The 20,916-nt window shown below is 37.4% G+C and overlaps 1 protein-coding gene across 1 annotated transcript in view; it reads left to right on the forward strand.

Moving 5' to 3' along the window:
* LOC149319322 (alpha-1,3-mannosyl-glycoprotein 4-beta-N-acetylglucosaminyltransferase A) overlaps window positions 1–20,916 on the forward strand; it is an 84,235-nt gene that overhangs the window by 54,105 nt on the left and 9,214 nt on the right. Inside the window, exons 6-13 of the mRNA XM_089511468.1 lie at window positions 1,981–2,027; window positions 2,870–2,983; window positions 3,820–3,895; window positions 8,075–8,189; window positions 9,632–9,762; window positions 10,442–10,549; window positions 12,574–12,767; window positions 20,460–20,538. Coding sequence (XP_089367594.1) covers window positions 1,981–2,027; window positions 2,870–2,983; window positions 3,820–3,895; window positions 8,075–8,189; window positions 9,632–9,762; window positions 10,442–10,549; window positions 12,574–12,767; window positions 20,460–20,538 — 864 coding nt within the window. The remainder of the gene's footprint in view (window positions 1–1,980; window positions 2,028–2,869; window positions 2,984–3,819; window positions 3,896–8,074; window positions 8,190–9,631; window positions 9,763–10,441; window positions 10,550–12,573; window positions 12,768–20,459; window positions 20,539–20,916) is intronic.

Raw genomic sequence — 20,916 nt, forward strand, 5'->3', positions numbered from 1 at the left:
ATGGAAGTTCTGTAAACTTGTGTTTGACAGTCTTCCAAATAACATGTAAAAGAGGGGCTTTGTTCTAAAGTTAGAAATAAGCATTCATTCTCTATATAAAATATAGTCTCTCTGAGCTAATATATGGTGGTTAATTACAATTAATCTCTTTTCAATTCTAACTCCAGTAGTTTCCTCAGACATAAACTTCTGCTTCAGGACTCTGTGTACTGTAGTTGTTAATTGGGGAACTACTATGATTCATCCCTCAGATACTGAGTTGCTTTGTGTTATAGTTGATGGGCAGTTGCTCAGATGTCACATTTCTTTTTTGGCTGCTATGGATGGTGATGCAATTAAAACTGTTGAGATGGCTGCCATCTTGAGTTTAGCATTTTGCATAAGTGCTGGACTATGACTGGAGAGCAGGATTCAAATCCCCGCTTGGCCATTGAAACCCACTGGGTGACCTTGGGCAAGTCACATACTCTCAGCCTCAGAGGATGACAATGGCAAACCCCCTCTGATGAAACTTGCCAAGAAAACCCCATGATAGGTTTGCCATAAGTCAGAAACAACTTTAAGGCACCAACAACAACTGCTAAACTGCTAAGAAACAGTGGTAGAATTTGAAGATATAGCCATGTTAGTCTGGATGGCTATATTATTTTATGTTAAGCAAATGTTATGTTAAGCAAGTGGTTGACTTATGTTTACTGCATGCCAATCCTATAATTATATTCTTCTACTCTATACTAACTTGAGATAGGAAAATCAAGGCTGGTATTTTTCCTCAGTGTTGATGAGAGCAGGTACTGACGTACATGAAAGAAAATATCTTATTGGTATTTGCCGTTTTTAAAAATGATTTAATTAGTGCAGTGAAATACATATATATATTTGAATTGCCAAATGTTTGGAGGCAGCACTTTTTTGAAGATGGTCATGGAATAGGGGACTACATTTCATGTCTTTTACAGAAGTGTTCTGCCATTGCTGCTTTTGTAGTGAAGGTCAAGGCAGCAAATAGAAAATGGACTTTGTACCTTATTTCTCCATTTCTTTAACTGAAGAAATAAACTTTTTACTTGTTTCAATTAGTTAAAAGAAAAAGATGGATAAAGGTTTTATAGGTAACTCACACAGGTCCCATTCTTATGATGCCTGCTTGTCTTGTATTAGTCAGTTCCAGGTACTCAGTGTACTTGCTCCGGTTTTCCCAGTCATGAATGGAGAAACATATGTTTAAAATGTCAAATTGGTGCTTTTTCCAACAGCTTTTTCCAACAGCATATGTATCTCCTGTTTTTATTTTGCCAAAATAAGGCCATGCTTTAAATGTACATGTGCCATTCACAGTTGATAAAAGACATGGACAGAGTGGTCTAAAGCCAATATCATGGAGGTAGCTGACTTCTGTAATGGTAGGCCTTTGCTGCACTCCCATTCACTCCCTTGCAGCTCTTCGCAGTGCCTGAAAACCTGGTCCAAGAGGTTTCCCAGTGCTCCCATATGAGCTGAAGGGTATGCAGCAGAGAGAAAGAAATCACACTCCTCCTTCCAGTTTTGTTGACCAAAGAGGTGTCATTGGTAAAGTTGAATTTTGGCCTATCTCACCATAGGGACTGTTCTTTGTACTAATAGCCTTAACGAACATTTGCTTAACATAAAATAATACAACCATTTTATACAGATTGATTTGTTGATTGAAACTCTTCCAGATTACTTTTACATTTAATCCTTCTGACCTTTGTAGTTTAAAATAAACAGTCTAAGTTAAGTTTAAGATAAGTTTAAAGTAAGTTCAAGATATGTGTTATCTTAACTGGATGCCTTTCTTGGTGCTGAATGTTATGCTGGCTGTTTTGGTTAAACAGTAACTGTGAACTTTCTGGTGTTACTTGAATATTTAAAAGGCTGTAAAAATCCTACAGTTGCATGTAGTTAACAAGTTATGCTAGGTAAGGACAATTTAAACATATTTTTCTTTCTTTTTTCCAGACAGATCTTGACTATGTAAATGGTGTTGTAGCAAGCTTAGAAAAAGAGTAAGTTTATTCTATATATGGTGTCCACTATTTGTTGTTGTGGATGGGGAATCCATTGTTTGTTGCACATTTTAACTTCAGAAATAATAATTTGTACATATGCAAGAATTGTATATTATAGCACACTGCATAGTACAATTGAATGAGATTACTTGTAAAATGGCAAATGGGATTAAGAGACTCAGATGGACATAAACGGATTATGTTGGCATGAAATAAGTGGATTGCATGGCGTACACACTAAAGCTACTGTGCAAAGTGCTAAGGTATAGAAGTACCCAAGTGCTTAAAAAGTTAATGCATATTGTTTTTTAATTATAAATGATGACTAGGGATTTATCCCAGGCCCAGGGAATGTGTAAATATTTCTGCTTTTATAAAGTGCTCAACTTAATTCTTGCTGTTGGTTGCTGACACTTGTGCTGTGTTGATTCAGTTACCAGTGAGATCCTCAGGAGTCAATTTTCAAATTATGTGGGGAACGTTTATGGCACAGGAAAGTCACAAATGTTGTGTGCAACCAGAAACCATATCTTTTAGATTGCAGCCTTTGTTTATGGCTTGGAAAAGTTACCTTTTTGGAATATATTTCTCAGAATCCCCCAGAATGGCTGGGATCTGTAGTAGAAAAAGTAACTTTTTCAAGCACTAAGTTTTTAATAATTATCAACATCCGCTGTTAGACTGAGAGATGTTAACTTGTTCAGTGTTTTCTAGTGAGCTTCAAGGTTCAATGCAGATTTTAATCCAAGTCCAACATGCAGTCTACTTTGCCACATTTGCATGTCAGGAATATAATGTTCCCTAGAACATGGAGTTGACTTGACCTTTTGTGGTTGCAGGTTTTCTACAGAAATCAGTTCTGGCTTGGTGGAAGTAATAGCCCCACCTGCATCCTACTATCCTGATCTGACAAACCTTAAAGAGACATTTGGAGATTCAAAAGAAAGGGTCAGGTAAGGATTTTGTTTTTCTTGATAGCTGAAGACGATTTTGTTCCAAATTACACCTGGAACGTGGGAAAATTATTTTTTTCAACTATAACTCACATAGGTTAGCTATTGGATCCTGGATGCTGTACTTTAAAAAGTAATTTCCCCAAGATTCATTGTTCTCCATGGCAATATACTTTGACTTGGTAACTTCTATACCATATTTATGAAGATGATGTGTGCAAACTGGGTGTGTGCATGTGCCTTCAAGTTGTCTGCTGACTTGTTACAGACGCCATTAATTTCATAGAGCTTTCTTAGGCAAGGAATACTGCTGGAGAATATTGCTGGCCACAGAAGACAAGACAACAGTAGCTTTGTGCCACCAGAAGAATCTTATTGGCTGAGAGAAATGAGCATAGCGGAGGCCCCTAAAAAAGTGGGAGATCCTTGGGAAGCAGGTGTTGCTTTCACTGTTGTTTACTCACCTGCTTGTGTGGGTATGAATTGACGCAGAGTGGCCTCCTGTACCACATAATTTTTTCTTGGGTACAAACTGGTGTTATACTCCAAATTACTGAATGTCTTGTACCTACTGAAATGTTTAGTTAATAATGTTTTGTTTTGGTGCCATCAAGTTTATTTTTTCAATTTATGGTGACCCCATCATTGGATTTTCTTGCAAGATTTGTCTAGAGGGATTGGACATTGCCTTCTTTTGCGACTGAGATAGTGTGACTTGCCCAAGATAACTCTGTGGAGTTCCATAGCTGAGCAGGATCTTCCGGTGTCCTGGTCCAGCAATCAAATTTCTCCACCACACTGGCTCAGAAATGTTGTCTTACTATATGTAATTTCAGATGGCGAACAAAGCAAAATCTGGATTATTGTTTCCTGATGATGTATGCACAGAAAAAGGGTGTTTACTACATCCAGGTAAACTATCTTTATGTATAGTGAAACAAAGATCAAAAGGTTAGGTAAGAACTTATGATAATGAGCATGATATAAGTACAGTACAGTTATCTAGGTGATTTCTTTTACGTAAAATATATGGCGACTGATGATATACACTTGGCACACAGAACTTTTAGAGCAGGGGTAGGCAATCTTTTTGAGCCGGGGGCCGGGTTGCTGTCCTTCAGACAACTGGGGGGCCGAAGCCAAAAAATAAATAATTAAATGATTTTTTTAAAAAATAAATATATAAATAAACCAGGACAAATGTAGGACAATTTTCAAATGGAAGACACTTTTTTTTTAAAAAAATGAAGGACACGCAAAAAAAATTGCTGATTTTTTAAAAAAATGTTAATATAAATGCATGTTTCTGAGGCTTCTATAGACAATTGCCCCCCAAAGGCCCCGGCTGCAATCGGCGGCAGGACCGGGCTGGGGCCGGTCCCAAGGCCTCGCCGGGCCGCATCCGGCCCGCGGGCCGCAGGTTGCCTACCCCTGTTTTAGAGCAATGATTCTCAATCTTTGGTCCTCCAGCTGATTTGGACTCCATCTCCAAGAAGCCCCAGCCAATTTGGCCAGCAGTCAGGAATTATGGGATCTGAAATCCAAAACAAATAGAGAGCCAAAAGCTGGGAACCATTGTTGGTGGATAGCATTTGTGGGAACTGAGGTCCAAAGTACCTTCAGGGAATAACTGCTAATCAAGTATGTTGATCTTGCAGTTGAACTTTACAGCAAAAAGTTTAATTTTCAAACATAAAAATGCATTATTTAGAATAGAGAAAGAGCAACTCCTAGCTCCCTTCCAGACTTCTAAGGGCAAACCCAGGGCTGTGTTTATCAGTTCAGAAACGTCTTTAATGCTTTGTAAATATCTCTTAGCTTCTCATATATGGCTTCAATAAATTAGAGTTAAAAGGGGAAAAAAGATGCTCATGCTTAGTTTCACACAGTCTTAAGTAGCTGACACTAATTCAGTGCAACTAATTTGCTCCCATAAAATTGAACAGCTCTGTCATTTCTTACCTGAATAGGAAAAATCCTGAAATAATTGTTCACAATTGTTGTTTTGTATCCCTGGCTTACTTCCTACATCATCAAAATAAATGTGAAATCTTGAGCAGCCTTGTTCAGATGTCAGGAGGTTTGATAGTTATCTGAAGGAAAACTAGGGCAAAGGAGATGAAGGACAGAAGTATGTGAAGTGTTACCAATTTCCAAGCCTGGGTTTTGAGAAAGGGAGACAATGTAAGCAAAGCCATGCTGGATCAGACCAAAGTCTTTTCATTTATATATGTTGTTAGCCACCTTGGTTCCCACTTTGGGAGAAATGAGGGATAAAAATAAATAAATTAATAAATAATCCATTTTATATTACCTCTGTGGAAAATTTACAAGTATTTTTATTTATTTATTTATTTATTTATTTATTTATTTATTTGGAGTATTTATACCCTGCTTTTCATCCCCAAAAGCTCTCAGAGCAGCTTACAAATGGTTAATTAGACAGTTCCCTGCCCTTAGGCTTACAATCTAAAAAAATGACATAAAAAGATAAATGAATGGCAGTGGGGAAGGGGATCAAGTTCAGTGGTTCTTCTCTCCCTCTGAGGCCAGGTGATGGCAGATGGACTGGAAGGAGGGCCCTTCTTCTTACTTTGGGCTAGGCCCAATGGAGTTTGCCTGCCCCTCTCTCCCTTTGAAGCCCGATGATGGTGGATGAAGTAGCACATGAAGGCAATAGGGTAATAGTTTCCACCACTCATATTTCCCAGCAACCAGTGCTGAGAGACATACTGCCTCTGATACTAACAGTGACACATAACCCTAGACATACTGCCTCTGATACTAGCGGTGACTAATAGCCAGTAATAGCCTTCACTCCATGAATTTGTGAAGAATAATATCCCCAGTTGGGTCAAGAAATAATATCCCAAATTGGCCAGGATGCCATTGGGGCAGTGTTTTACCCTATATATGGCTAGTCATTAAACTCTGTCTGCATATACAGGATGAGACTGCAAAGAAGAAGAGTTAGTGACTCTAGGGACTGGCCACTCCTCTGCTGCTTTCTGTATTCTCTTCTTGTATGCATATAGCTCCTTTGGAAGGTCTGCTTTATAACTGTATTCTTGTTGATGTTGTTGTGTGTCTTCAGGTTATTTCTGACTTATGGCAACTCTAATGTGAACCCATCACTGGGTTTTCTTGACAAGATTTATTGAGAGGCGGTTTACTATGACCTTCCTTTGCAGCTGAGAGGGTTAAATTTCATTTTTTTTATCCAATTAAGTGCAGGATTTTTTAAAAGTAAAATCTTCCTTGAAATATATTTTAATAATCCAGTCCCAAAAAGAATACAGTATTCTTGCAGTAATTCTGATAGGATCTAAAGGGAGGGCTGCACAAAAATATTACACAAGAGTCTTGGTGGTCCTGATCATTTTAAGGGGGTTCTGCCTCCAGCCTAACTTTAGGATTGGCTCAGTCATCCCACTCTATTTGAGTTTCAGTGGTCATCCTTCTAGTGATGCCACCAGAGTCATCTTTCAAGCCTTACCAGCCTGGTAGAATGTGCCAGTTCCCTGTCATAGGCTTTGAGTATCTTCACACCACAATGAGTAAGCAGAGTAGGACTTTGTACATTATCTGTGATTAATGATGACTGTGGAGTTTATCACACAGGAGGAATTTCTCTTAATTTCAAATGAAAAGAACACATTCACGTGAATTCGCTAGTTCAACAAATTTACGTGAATGCAAATTGCATTCGAACTGACTTCCCATTGCCCGAAAATAGCTTGCCATTGCCAGAAATTGCATGTGGTAGTCTATCACACAATAACGTGAAACCCCATGATTGCGTTTGGACTGACTTCCCATTGCCCAAAATTGCGTGTGGTAGTCTATCACGCAATAACGTGAAACCCCATGATTGCGTTAGGATTGCCATTGGATTATACTTCCAGTTCCCTTGTCTGATAAACTCCTTTGTTTCATCCTAATATATGTTTAATAATATGCTTTTTACAAGGGTAAGAAGATCAAGTTATCCTGGTAAAAAGGATGGGTAAAAGGTAAAAAGGATGAGTGACAACTAGTTTGACAACAGTACATGCAAAAGGGATCTTGGTAGACCACAAGCTGAACATGAGTCAACAGTGTGATACAGCTGCTAAAAAAGGCAATATGATAATAGGAATGTAGTGTGTAGATCAAGGGAAGTTAATAGTGCCATTCTTTTCTGCTTTGTTCATACGTCACTTGGAATAATGTGTCTAGTTCTGGGAATCACAATTCACGAGTGATGTTGACAAGCTGGAGTGTGTCCGGAGGAGGGCAACCAAAATGATGAAAAGAAAGATCTGATCCTATGAGGATCAGCTTAGGGAACTGGGTATGTTTAGCCTGAAGAAGAGAAAATTAAGAGGTGTCATGATAGCCACGTTTAAATATTTGAAGGGATGTCATATTGAGGATGGAGCAAGCTTGTTTTCTGCTGCTCCAGAGAACAGGACCCAGAACAATGAATGCAAGCTACAGGAAAAGAGTCTCCACCTCAACATTAGGGAGAACGTTCTGACAGTAAGAGCTGTTTGACAGTGGAACACACTCCCTGAGAGAGTAGTGTAGTCTCCTTCTTTGGAGGTTTTTAAACAGATCCTGGATGACCATCTGTTGGGAGTGCTTTGATTGTGTCTTCCACAATTGGCCTGGCTGGCTCTTTTGGTCTCTTCCATTTTTATGATTCTATGAATTTCATTAGTAGTAACAGAGGTATCTGTTGAGGGACGGTGTATTGTTGTACACCAAAAATGCATGGTGTCAAGATGCCAGGATAGCTACTTGATAATTTCCATCTGTGTCTTTCTTGTTCATTTACTAACAGCATGATCATACACATATTTTCTCACTAGTAAGTTTGATTGAGTTAATGAAACTTAGATATTTCCCTGAGAGTGTAAATTAACAGCCCAAACTACTCAAAATAAAGACCCTGAGTGGCCTTCTTATTTAGGGTTTGCAAACGGATTTATAGCAAGTGTACCTTAGGCAAATAGCTGAAATGTATTTTAAATTGAATTGTGATTTTCCTCTTTCCCCCATACTTAATTTTTTCTTTGTTTTGTTGGCTTTGTTGCTTGGTTCCTTTAGCTTGAGGATGACATCGTTGTCAAGCAGAATTACTTCAGCACAATAAAAAATTTTGCACTTCAGTTGTCATCTGAAGATTGGATGATTCTAGAATTTTCTCAGCTTGGATTCATTGGTAAGAACCATTCCCCTTCAGCAGACTTGAAAAGGGGAAGAAGGGAAAGCACTTACTACCTAATATTCCCTGAGTCACAACTCATAAAAATAGGTTATTTTAACATTTCCAGTGTAATTCCACATGTCAGGTGGCTATATGCCAATTGTGATAGAAGAATCAGCTGCTGAAAAATAGAATTATATAATAATTGCAAGTGTCATCCTGAAACATGGCAAAATTATAAACTTTGACTAAATGCTTCAGTTTTCTAAATGCTATGCATCAGTAAGCTTCAGTTTTAAGCTCTTAAATATAGATGGTTGGCTATATAAAAAGAAATGCGCTTTCCTGTTTGTGTCAATACCATTATTTCCTCTATTAAGCCTTTCCCTTTATGTGTTAATGAAAATGTGTTTTAAAGAAGAAAGGATACACCCTTGCCCCTTTTCTGACTGCACTGTTATTTTCATGACTTCATTGCATTATACATTATAATGCCATACCTTGATACCTGAATTCTATCTCTGGTGTTGTGAAAGTTTTTAGCTTCTTAAACTTCTCAGCGTTGTCTCTTTTTTCAGGGGGTGGAGGGCAGAGGGAAGAAGTGCTTACCATATTTTCTGTCTCAGGTACCAAAATAACCTGACTGGCCTTGGACAATAAAATGTCTGCTGCTTGGGTCTTATCTGCGCTGCAAAAATAATGGAGTTTAACGCCGCTTGAATTGTCAGAGCTCAATGCTAAGGAATCCTGAGATTTGTAGTTTGTTGTGGTGCCTGAACTCTCTGACAGAGAAGGCGAAAACTACAAATTCCAGAATTCCATAGCACTGAGCCATGCCAATTTGAGGTGCAAACTGCATTTTTCCTCACTGCAAATTACACCTTAGAATAGGTAATTCTGCCTACTACTCCTTAAGAGTCCCTACACCCAGAGAAATCACTTCATCAAACTGGACTCTGAAAGAATGGAATTGCTGTGTTTTTACAAGTGGAATATGATCTTAAATTAAGATTAGGGAAGCCAAATTTTAAGACTTTTCATTTTTTAAAAAGTATGTTTAAGATATTGTTGGAAGAATGGGAAAAGAACATTACACATTGTTGGTTTTATCAGAAATACCTAAGTGGTAAAATGAGGGATCTTGGCAGTACTGTTCCTGGCTTTTCCTTGGGTTTTCAGTTCTCTTGCTCTGCTGCCTTTGAAAAGCCGCTTTCCCCCATGAGCTTATTTGAGTGCCATCTTAGCTTTCCTCATGACTGCCAATGTTATGCAAAAAGAACAACCCATCAAACATCTTTAGTGTCTCAGCACTAGATACCATGCTAGCTTGCTTCTTCAGGGATTTCTGTTAATATTTATTCAAACTAATAGAAACTGCTCAGTGAGGTGGCAGTCTGGTTTTACTTTATAAAGCCCTGGCTTATTGCTGACATACCGTAACTTCCTATTATTTGCAGGTAAAATGTTCCAGTCTCCAGATATTACTCTCATTGTAGAGTTTATATTTATGTTCTATAAAGAGAAACCTATTGACTGGCTCTTGGATCACATTCTTTGGGTAAAAGTTTGCAACCCTGAGAAGGATGCAGTAAGTCTTGTTTAATATTTCTGACAAATGCATGAATATGAGAAAATATACTAAGAGGAGAATAAGTAGTGTCTATTTTCTCCCTTGAAGACCATTATATTATTATGTAGCCAGACAAATAGGAAGTAAATCACCATCCATTCATGTATGAAGATACTTAAGGAAAAATGCTTGTTTTTATAACACCCAAAACTATATGCAGTGGAGGTCTACAAAAATAACAGACAAAAACCATTTCCTCATTGTTTGAGACTGATGCACTTTTAGGAAGGGAATAAACAGAAGTTTAAAAGTGTATATATCCTAGGACGAAGAAAATACGAAGAAGAGGGGGTAAGTAGAGGAGATTTGATGTCTGTTAGTTACAAGAGGGCCAATATTGAACGGATGTATGTAATATGTGGAAATATGAATGTAATATTTTAATTGTTAATAAACTTTATATAAAAAAGTGTATATATCCTAAAATGCCCAAAAGTTATTTTATTTTTTAAAATTTGGACAATATGGAGACCTAGTACTATAATACCCTCCCCCCCCCAAAAAAAAAAAATTCACATCTCAGGAACAAATAAATTACATTGATAAATTGAGGTTTTAGATCATGGTAATATTCGAGATTGAGAACATAACAAAATGCATTTTTTCCTTTTATTTCTTCTTTTGCTTTCCTTTTAAGAAACATTGTGATCGACAAAAGTCAAATCTCAGAATACGCTTCAGGCCTTCACTTTTCCAGCATGTGGGCCTACACTCTTCTCTTGCGGGAAAGATTCAAAAACTCACAGTAAGTACTCAGATTTATCGATATAAATTAATCTTAGGGAGAAACATAAACATAACAAGCATTTCTGCTTTGTTACATTCCATAAAATTCCATTATATTGCATATAAAGCATCTTATATTAGTCTTTGAGAGCTATCATGGTGTAGTGGTTTGAGTGTTGGAGTATGATCAGGGTTCGATTCCCCACTTGAACATAAAAACCCACTGAGTGCCATGGGCAAGTCACACTCTCTCAGCCTCAGAGGATGGCAGTGGCAAAGCCCTTTGATAGGTTCGCCTTAGGGTCACCATAAATCAAAAATGACTTGGAGACACACAACAATGTATTAGTCTATTACATCATATAGCCATCAAGTTGTTATACTTGAATCTGAACATTTCATCTTACATTATAACTTAACCAGTTTTCCATGACAGAATCTTATCATATAATTGGAGGGACTGTATAGCCTAGATGTTGGTCTTACCAATATCAACATAAATCAGCATCATAGGGCAGCATATCAAGGCTATTAGGAACAGCATATCTGGAAGGCCACGCTACTGCTATCTCTTCCTTCATTGGAGACAGGCTGATAAAGAACTGAGCAGTTATGTCTTCTTTTTTTGTATGATGTGTTCAGTTGCTTAAATACTTTGCATTTTGAATGTTTTCTGTGGGAAATTGCATATCCACTGATAAATAGGTTGGTTTTTTTAAAACTTTTAATGTTTTTACCTTTTATTGGAGAAAAGCCCTGAGAATGTTCACAGGTCAATAATAAACCACATGCTTTGCATGCAGAAATCTTCACACCATCACATCTATGGTTAAAAGGTTTTCATGAACTAAAGATGGGAAGGACTTCTACTGAGACCCAAGAGAGCCACTGCCTATCAGATCATACAATATCAGATGATATGGTATAAAACAGTATATTGTTTTATCATATGCAAAGCATTTTGATAACACAATATAAGTAGAAATTATTTTTGGGAAACCACTGTGACAGAGTTACGCTTGATAAAATTGCTTTTAACCCGGTACAGGAAATGTATTGTTCTTCTCATTTCTTAAGCAAATTCTGTTTGCTTTTGTTTTTTTAAAACCATTTTTTAAAATTACAGACTTATAACTTTTTTTATATAAAAACAGCAGTTACTATTTTTTGTTAACTTACAGCAATCCTATGAATGTTGGAGAAATCACATAATAAAGCAATTGGCCCTTAAATTTCATTTCACTTAGTTTATTTTTTCTCTATTAAAGTGAACTGGATTATATAGGAAATCATGTTATGCAGACTCAGTAGTAATTTATAGGATCACTAAGCAATAATTCTGGAAATAGATAATATTAATTCAGTAAACAGGATAACAGATACTAGGTTATGGATGTTGTGAACTGGAAGATTGGTTGTAATTTGTCTTTGATGGTATGTTTAATGTATATTTTTAGGTTATTATGTGTTATGTCATTGTGTGGTAAGAGTGTGTAGTATTACTTGTATATTATTTGTATAATAAATAAAATAAAATAAATTTAAAAAATTAAAATAAAGTAAATAGGCCAGTAGCAGGAAAGCATTAAATCATTTATGGGAATCATACAGCTCTCCAGATGTTGTTGGATTGTGACTCCCAGCATTCTTCTCCATTGACGATATTGACTAAACTGATGGGAGCTGTAATTCAATAACTTCCCAAGGACTATAGTTGCTCATCCCTGGGTTTAGTCATCTTTGTGGTCTGCTGAACAACTTCTTGATAATAGCTGTAGAAAGATCTAAGAAGGAGAAAAGAACAGCTGCAAAACAAATAAAGATTCCAGGGTGTTTTGAGCAAATGTTAAATTATTCTTGATAAAAACCACTTGGTTTTTCACTACAGTTGGCCCAAACTGAGTTGTTAGTGAAATGTTGCCTCAGGCAGGTTTTATCAAGGAACATTTAACATGTCCTTGAAATGCATTGGGAACTATGTCTATCGTGCAGTTTCCCCCTTGTTTTGTTTTCAGATTAGCATACTATCTTCTTGCCTTTTAGGATAAAGACTTCCTGAAACCATTATTGCATAAAATTCATGTGAATCCACCTGCAGAAGTTTCTACAACATTAAAGGTCTATCAAGGACATGCTCTTGAAAAAGCCTACATGGGCGAAGACTTTTTTTGGGCTGTTACACCAGTTGCTGGGGATTATATCCTGTTTAAATTTGACAAGCCTGTCAATATAGAAAGGTAAGTGTTTTGCTTTCACATCAGAATAAAACTACTGAATTGTGCTTTCAAATTAAGTTGGGATATTGGCTCCCAAGCATGATGCAATATCAATTATAGTGGGCTCACCGTATTGGAGCACCTGTGAATCACCTTGCCCAGTCAGTGGGCACATCTATGCCTTTTGACTAATATGATCTTGAATTCCTATATTTTTTCTCCTCTATAATGGGTGGGACCTGGGAGTTTATCACATGTGGGGAAAATCAGGGGTTTAAATGGGCATTATCCAGTGATAGTCATGCGATCATAGTGAAGATTTTCACGCGCATTGTGATTAAAGATGACTTATCCCAGGAATAATCAGGGAATAACCAGGATTTCCCCATGAATGATTTGTTGCTGGTTATTCCCAGGATAAGTCATCTTTAATTGTGATGATGTGTGAAAATCTTTACTGCGATCACATGACTATAGCTGGATAATGCTTGTTTAAATCCCTGATTTTCCCTGTGTGATAAAGTTCATAGAAAATGAACCAGTGATTTAATCAGCAATTAGGTGTAAAAGTAAAGGTTTCCCTGAAGCATGATGTATTAATCTATCCTAGGGTCCTTGGCATCATATAACATATGATGAGACATCATTTTATGTGTGTTCCCCAGTAGTCATTGTGGCAATCAGTGTGGAACAGGATATTATACTGATATATAACTTACACACACACACAAGTTTTCAACATGTTGTTGTGGATTTTCAAGGTTATTTAAGAAAAGAAGAAAAAAGATTTGTATGTTATATTTGAAATAGATAGAATAAATTAAAAAATTGATATATGTAGCTACATGTAAAAAGGAACTGGAGGATAAAGTTGACACTCTTCTTTGATGTCAGCACTATATTTTGGATAAGATCTAGTCAAAGAGGAGAAGGTTAATTAAATCAGTTGTTGAAAGGGGGATGGGGATGTTTTAACAATAAGTTAATTTTTAAATTTGTATTTAAATTTACATTACAGTACTACACTAAAAGCCTTCCCAGAATGAAGGTGAAAAATCCCATGGATTATTCTACTCTTCCACTCTCCCTTAGCTACAGCTGCACAGCAGAAATAAAGCAGTTTGACACCACTTTAACTGCTATGCAATGGAATTCTTGGATTTGTAGTTTTGTGAGATATTTAGGCTACCCTGTCAGAGCTCTGGTGCCACAACAAACTACAAATCCCAGGATTCCATAGCATTGGGCCATGGCAGTTAAAGCAGTGTCAAACTGCTTTATTTCTGCAGTGTAGATGCAGCCCTTGCCTGTGTTGAGCTTTAGAAAGAACAATTGCATGTATGTTTAAAAATCCCCCTCTTTTAATTTATAGTACCCAAAATGGCCATTTCTCACTTTTTTTTTTTCACTAAGGGGAGTCAATTCATACTTACTGCCATCCAGATTTTTAAATCCAGGATCTTGTCTCAACTGCTGCATGGAATCCCAATTTGGATTCAAGGATTCCATTCAGATATTGTGAATGTTCTCTCAAATGTTTAAAGATCTATTCTTGAGATGCCAAAATGTGCTTCCTCAGCAGCCTTGAGGTAGACATTGCATCATTGGAAGGCACAGCCCAGCTATATGCTTTCAGATATTGGACCAAAGTGGTATATTTAATTACTTCTGCAGGTTATGTACACCTTCTACAGAAAGATGGTTATACTAGTTCTTGGTTTAAAACCTTTTCTACTAAACTGCAGTTATTATGTCTGTCTATGGCATTTCTTTATGCCTATGAGCTCAAAGAATTTAATTATATTTTAGAAAACCAGATTAAGGACATAGATCTTCATTATTCCTTATCAAATGCCAGTAAAACATGCTCACCTCTGCATTTTGGTTTGAATTTCAAATCCCCTAAAGTGCTAGATGTTTGGAAAATCTGACTATTCCAAAATATTGGCAGGTTTTTTCAAGAGCCAAATTTAATTGCCTACTGTCTCCAGTTTTAGATGGGCACTATCATGGTGTGGCATATGAGAATAGACTATGTCCCTGTAATGTAGAAGAAATTAAATCCACTGAATGCGTTCTCATTAATGTGACTTATAGGGATGAACATACCAAACTCCTTGGTCCTGTAATGAGTAACTTTCCTGGCAGGACTGTTACCCATGCTGCTTCATATAAATTTTGGTATAAATAATAACCCTTAATGACCCCTAGATGAACTCTAACAGCCTATCCACCATTGCCAGCAAGGCATGAGGACATGTACACACACCCCTGAGGGGCATCATCACATTATCATATCTAGGGAGTCGCATAAGAGGATTATCATAGGACCAGGAAGAGCAAATGTTTGCCTTGCCTGAGGCTCTTACCCCCTCCTTGAGTCTGTTGTCGGAGCAGCTTAAGACCACTAAGACAATCAGACAGGGACATCCATGTGAAAAGAAAGTAATTAAACACCTTTGTTCTCACCATCAAGCACCTTTGCCAGAGGCAAGATTTTGCCTATAAATATCATCAGGTTTGCCTGTTCCCTGGGCCAGTCTGGATTTCAGGGGGAAGCTCTGTCCCCTTGAACCCTGACCTGGCTCCTGGCTCCGGGCCAGTCATTCCATGGCTGAGCCTCATGCCATCCCCATCATATTCCATTTGGATTCCTGGAGGGAGTCTACATTCTGGTACGTATCACCCCAGTGATGCCTAAAATCCTATTCCATGCTAACCTATGCTTTTCCTGAGCCTTGTATGTGTGTGTGTATGCTAGTGAATCGTATGTGTTTTTCCCCTTATAAATAAATTGGTTATTAATTCTAGAAGTCTGTCTCAGCTCCATTTATTGGGATCCCCTGGTCTACTCCGTATACACAACGGGAGATGATTCTGCAAGGGCCGTTGTAGCAGGCCCTCCTCTTGCAATATTTGAGCTAATAACAATAATAATAAAATTCCCCTAAACGGACCCTTGGCTACAGGACCTCAGATTGGCACTTAAAACAGTTCTTGCAGGATACAAATAAATCCATCACAGAGCTAGTGGCTATGGCCCATTACAAACGGGCATAAAGTACGGAGTGGGTTCGTATTAGGATTGGAAAGGGGCGTCACTTCCGGACGCCCCTAACCCTAATATGGACTGAGTCCGTACAAAATGGCGGCGCCCGTTCCACACGGGGGACGCCATGTTTACGTAGCAGACGTGCTGCGTCCACACGTCGCGCAGCGCATAGGCGTGTGAGTGCGCCATTGGCGCCTCGCGGCATCATATCCGTGCCACAAAGAGAAGCGCCATTTTGGCACTTCTTATTTGCAGTGCGGAGGAGTCTCGCGGTTTGGACGCTGGGGCTCCTCCGCGCTGCAAATGAAGGTGGCGGCAGACCGCCCCTTCTGGGCGGTCTGTAACACGCCTATGTTTCTATTTTCTGGAAAAGAATGCATAAATCAAATCTTTTTCCTGTTCCATAAAATTAATTTGGTTATTAAGGTATGTTTTGTAAATTATAAATGTTTTAAAATGTTGTATATGTTTAATGAGATTTGTTGGGCTGCAGAATAAAAGATTGGGATTGATACTACCAAAAATACTTCTCTGACTCACCCTTTTCTCCCATTTCCTTGCCTTTTCACTTCTCTTCATTTACTGAATTTCCATATGGATACCAGCAAATGTATCAGAATTAAAAATAGTTTTCTAGGGAGATTACTACACACAATTTTTAAACTGAGATTATGCCAAGGAAGAAAGCAGTTTTGGTGATACTTATCACACAATGCCACCTCTGACCCTATCTAGGAGAACTAGGCTTTCAGTATTATTATTATTATTATTATTATTATTATTATTATTATTATTATATCCCACCCTTTCCCCAAAACTGGGACTCAGGGTGTCCTACAATATTTAAAAAACAGTGCAGTTAAAAGCATACAAAAAGGCACATTAAAACAAAATTAAATTATTACAATATTGAAACAAATTACATGTTAAAAGAATAAAATACAGTTAAAAAAGATATAAATGCTTAAAAAATTACACTCTGGGCTATTCTTTTAAAACATTCTGGTTTTAGTAGAGAAGGAACTAGGTGATGCAAAATTTGTTAACTCTTTATCACTGTAACTAATTTAATTAATTATTTTGAACTTAATTAAAATTCCAATTTTAGTCTATAACTTTTGTTTTAAATTTCTGGTGACCCATTTATTGGTATATTTACAACTTAATTAATTATTTAATTGATTTTAATTTCTAAGTTCCTCTCTTGGCAAGTTGTTTTGTGCCCTCAATAGCATTTCAAAACATACTGTCTCTGCTGAACATGATGATATACATTATGTAAACTACAGTTGTGCAAAGGTATATTATACATAGACGTTACTAGAGCTTAGAAGTACCTAAACATTAATTTTGGCTAGGTTTGCATGTCAAAACTATTTCTATTGATAGAAGTAGGCATGTAACAAGATTCTGAAAGTGTATCAAAAAAAAAAATGTACAAAGGCATTCAGACTGTCATAGTCACAAAGGGATTAGTGCAGTCTGAATTTACTGGCCAAGATACTTGGTACAGAATCTACCAAATTCTGAATACATATAAATAAGGTTTCATTTCATTCAGAATTTAGAAGCTTGTGTTCCTGGGCCTAAATCCATTTGCAGGGTCCAACTGGAACAGACTCATTAAATCAGCAAGATTTATATACATGCCGACTCTACCATTCAGCAGTTGATTTAACAAGACTACTCCAGTTGGGAGTAGCAATTGGATTTTGTTGTGTGTGTCATTTTTGATATATGGCAACCCTATCACAGGGCAGAATTTGTTCAGAAGGGGTTGGTCTTTGCCTTCCTCTGAGGCTGGGACAATGTGACTTGCCCAAAGTCACCCAGTGGGTTTCCGTGGCAGAGTGGGGATGTGAACCCTATCCTAGTCCAATACTCAAACCACCACATCGCACTGGCTCACAGTTGGATTCAAGACTTGCTATTTAAGTTTGTATCTTAGAAAACATTGTATCCTTTATCTGTCATAAACATACCTTGTATGATGTTGGAAGAATTATTCCTGAATAATGGGGTGGTAATTTCATTTTCCCTTTCTACATTCATGACACTGCCTGAACTAACTCTAGTTAAAGAGTGGACCCTTCCTTTTAAATATCTTTTTTTTTTTTTGACAAGGGGAAAATCTTAGATCAGTCTTAAGAATGAATTTTAAATCTCAGTTAAGCATATACTATCTAAGATCTGGGAATGCTATTGTAATTGTTTTCATGGTGGCACTCTGTGTCCTCATTGCATCCTTTACTGCTTTCTATTTCATTAAACAAATTGGCTGTACCACTGCATGCAGCGTCAGTGCTTGTCTTTTCCAAGACTCTAGGACAAGGCAGTTGAAAATAGAATTGCGCTAATGTGAAGTCAAAGGCTTTCATGGCCGGCATCCATAGTTTTTTGTGGGTTTTTCAAGCAATGCAGCCATGTTCTAGAAGTGTTTATTCCTGATGTTTTACCAGCATCTGTGGCTTTCTCTGAAGATGCCAGCCACAGATGCTGGTGAAACATCAGGAATAAACTCTTCTAGAACCTGGCCACATAGTCCGAAAAACCTACAAAAAATTAAGAATTGTGCTAACTTTTAAGTTCCTACAACATGTCAGAGTCAGTACATGTGCCTGGGGTGGTACTCCAAAGCATAGCATGTCTTAGGGATGGAATGCATCTTCAGGGTTTGGCACATTTATTTCTACTCATTTTTCCAGGTGGCTCCTTGCATTAGTCTGTTTTAAAACTCTCGATGCAATCTTTTGTGTTATGGGGTTATTTCTTTTGAATCAATGCAAATTATTTTGTTTTAGCTAGGATTTCATTTTACCAACAACTGAGGTAAGAAAATCTGAGAAGAAACAACAGGAAGCTCTTTGGATCATCATCTGAATGCTAGCCTTTATTGTAGAAATTGCAATTGTATCAATACTTTCATAAGCAGAGATACCACCTAGTGGCATAATAAGCTGGTTTCTCTCATCATCTAGAAGTACATAGGAAACATAATGTGTATTTATGTATGAGTATTTAAAGATTTTTTAAATTAAGCACCCAAAATGGAGCATCATAAATGTATTCATGCACAGCCTCCAGCTATGAACGTAGTGATTGACAAGCATAACTTCACCATGGAAAAATACATGAAAAAACAGATTTTTCAGCACATAAAAACCATACCTTAAAGTGATGACATAAGCTATGGGATCTTGCATTTGTGATATATAAATGTAGCTAGCACACTCTGTATTTACAGTTGTCTCATACTGATAGGCAGGAACACTGGACTAGATCTAACAAGGTGAAATTAATCAAAGATAAATGTGATCTTGCATTTAGATACAAAAAAGGAAGAGCACAAAAACAGGAGACCTGGCTTGGCAGCAGTTTATATAAAAAGATTGCAGTTTAATTGCTTAATGTAGTCCTTTAACTCTGTTATGGCAGGGATCTGAAATGAGTATTTGCTTACCGACACTCTGAGTTTTTAATTAGGGAACTAGAATCCCAGCAGCAGCATTTGAATCCTACAGATCTCTCTGAGAATTTCCTTTGCAAAACGTTGCGTGGGGGGGGGGGGTTCAAGCATATGTGTATGTGTTAAGAAAAGAATATGAAGTACACCCCACTTCTGTTATTCAGTTATATTTACAAGAAGCAGCAGCAACTAATTTTCAGTAAAGTGAGGATAGGTCTACAGATTTATTTTTTTAACACTTCCAGTGAAAAGAAGATTGGACTCATCTCAAACTCCAAGTGTTCTACAATGGGGCAAGGATGGTTAAACTACCTAGCCAACTTTTTTTTACTATGTGTGAATATGCAAAAGAAGTTGACTTGTGAGTGGTGGTGAAAGAATTATGATTTTGCAATGAGCCTAATGTTTTCAACCATGGTGGTTCCTTAGGAGGGAACAAGTCAAAATATTAACAGGATAATCCTATTAATGACCAGAAAGTTAAAAAATAGTCAGTAGACCTGCAAGATTCTCCAGTTGCATGTTATTATTAGACAAAGATGATTGTTTTTCAGAAATGTGTAATTTGTAATGGTAACTTCAGAATTTAAGCAAACTTTTCTTCATGGCTCATCAAATTGCGTGTATGGGATAAGTGGCTGTGGTTTGGTGTGGGAGGCAGACCCATGTTACATGTTTCTTTGTGAGCTTCCCACCCCATGCTTCATCCTTAGCATCTCACACTGGTTTTGGACATATGAGTCTTATTTGTCTATTGGTATCTGTTAAAATTGCTTTGACAATTGCATACAAAAACAATTTTCATGTTTGGTTGCTAATTTTCCCATTCTTTGTATATCTACCTGGGCATAAGCCCCATTGAATACAGTGAGCCTTATCTTTCAGTAAGCATGAGTATCACTGGACGGTGTGGCTAGCTTCTAGGCGAACTGTATGTATTTCCATTCTTGCTTTCAAGGTAACTATGTTAGTCTGTTGCATCAAAAACAGCCTTTTGTCACTTTATAACAAATGCAGAGTAACACACATAGTGTGGAATAAAGTTGAATGGCTGCATCGCACTACATCTGATGACATGGGATATGTAATCCACAACAGTTTATGCCATAATAAGTGTGTTTATCTTTAAAATGCACAAGACACTTTGTTGTATTTGTTAGCCATGACTGATCATTGCCTTCTTTCACATTAACAGATACCTATTCCATAGTGGCAACCCGGAACATCCAGGGGATATATTTATCAATACTACCATAGAGGTATTGCCTTTTAAGGTATGAACAGAGAGACGTCTGTTCCTTCTTCCTTCACATAAGACGAAATACTTTTTACACAAAACTCTAGGGCTTGTAACAGGATGTGGTTGCTTCTTTTCCCTAGAATCATAATTGTTTAATATAATATTATCAAAAATTGTCATCTTCAGAAAGCTGGTGGTTGGAATAAGAAAGGCTTATTTGAAAGACTATCTTGATCCAAGCCTGGCTAGGGAAAGGTGATGAAGAGAACATGTTTATAACCATGTTCTAATGTTCCTTTTCTCCCCAAGTATAACTATGGCAGAAAGGTGGAATCTGGGAGGGCAGGTGATTCCCTGCTTTTTCCATTCAAAACATCCTCTGGAGAGCTGCAGAAACATTTAGGGCTGGTAT

This window comes from Sceloporus occidentalis, unplaced genomic scaffold (assembly GCF_023333645.1).
Source record: "Sceloporus occidentalis isolate IW3139 unplaced genomic scaffold, rSceOcc1.0.p SCAF_2, whole genome shotgun sequence".
Lineage (NCBI taxonomy): Eukaryota > Metazoa > Chordata > Lepidosauria > Squamata > Phrynosomatidae > Sceloporus > Sceloporus occidentalis.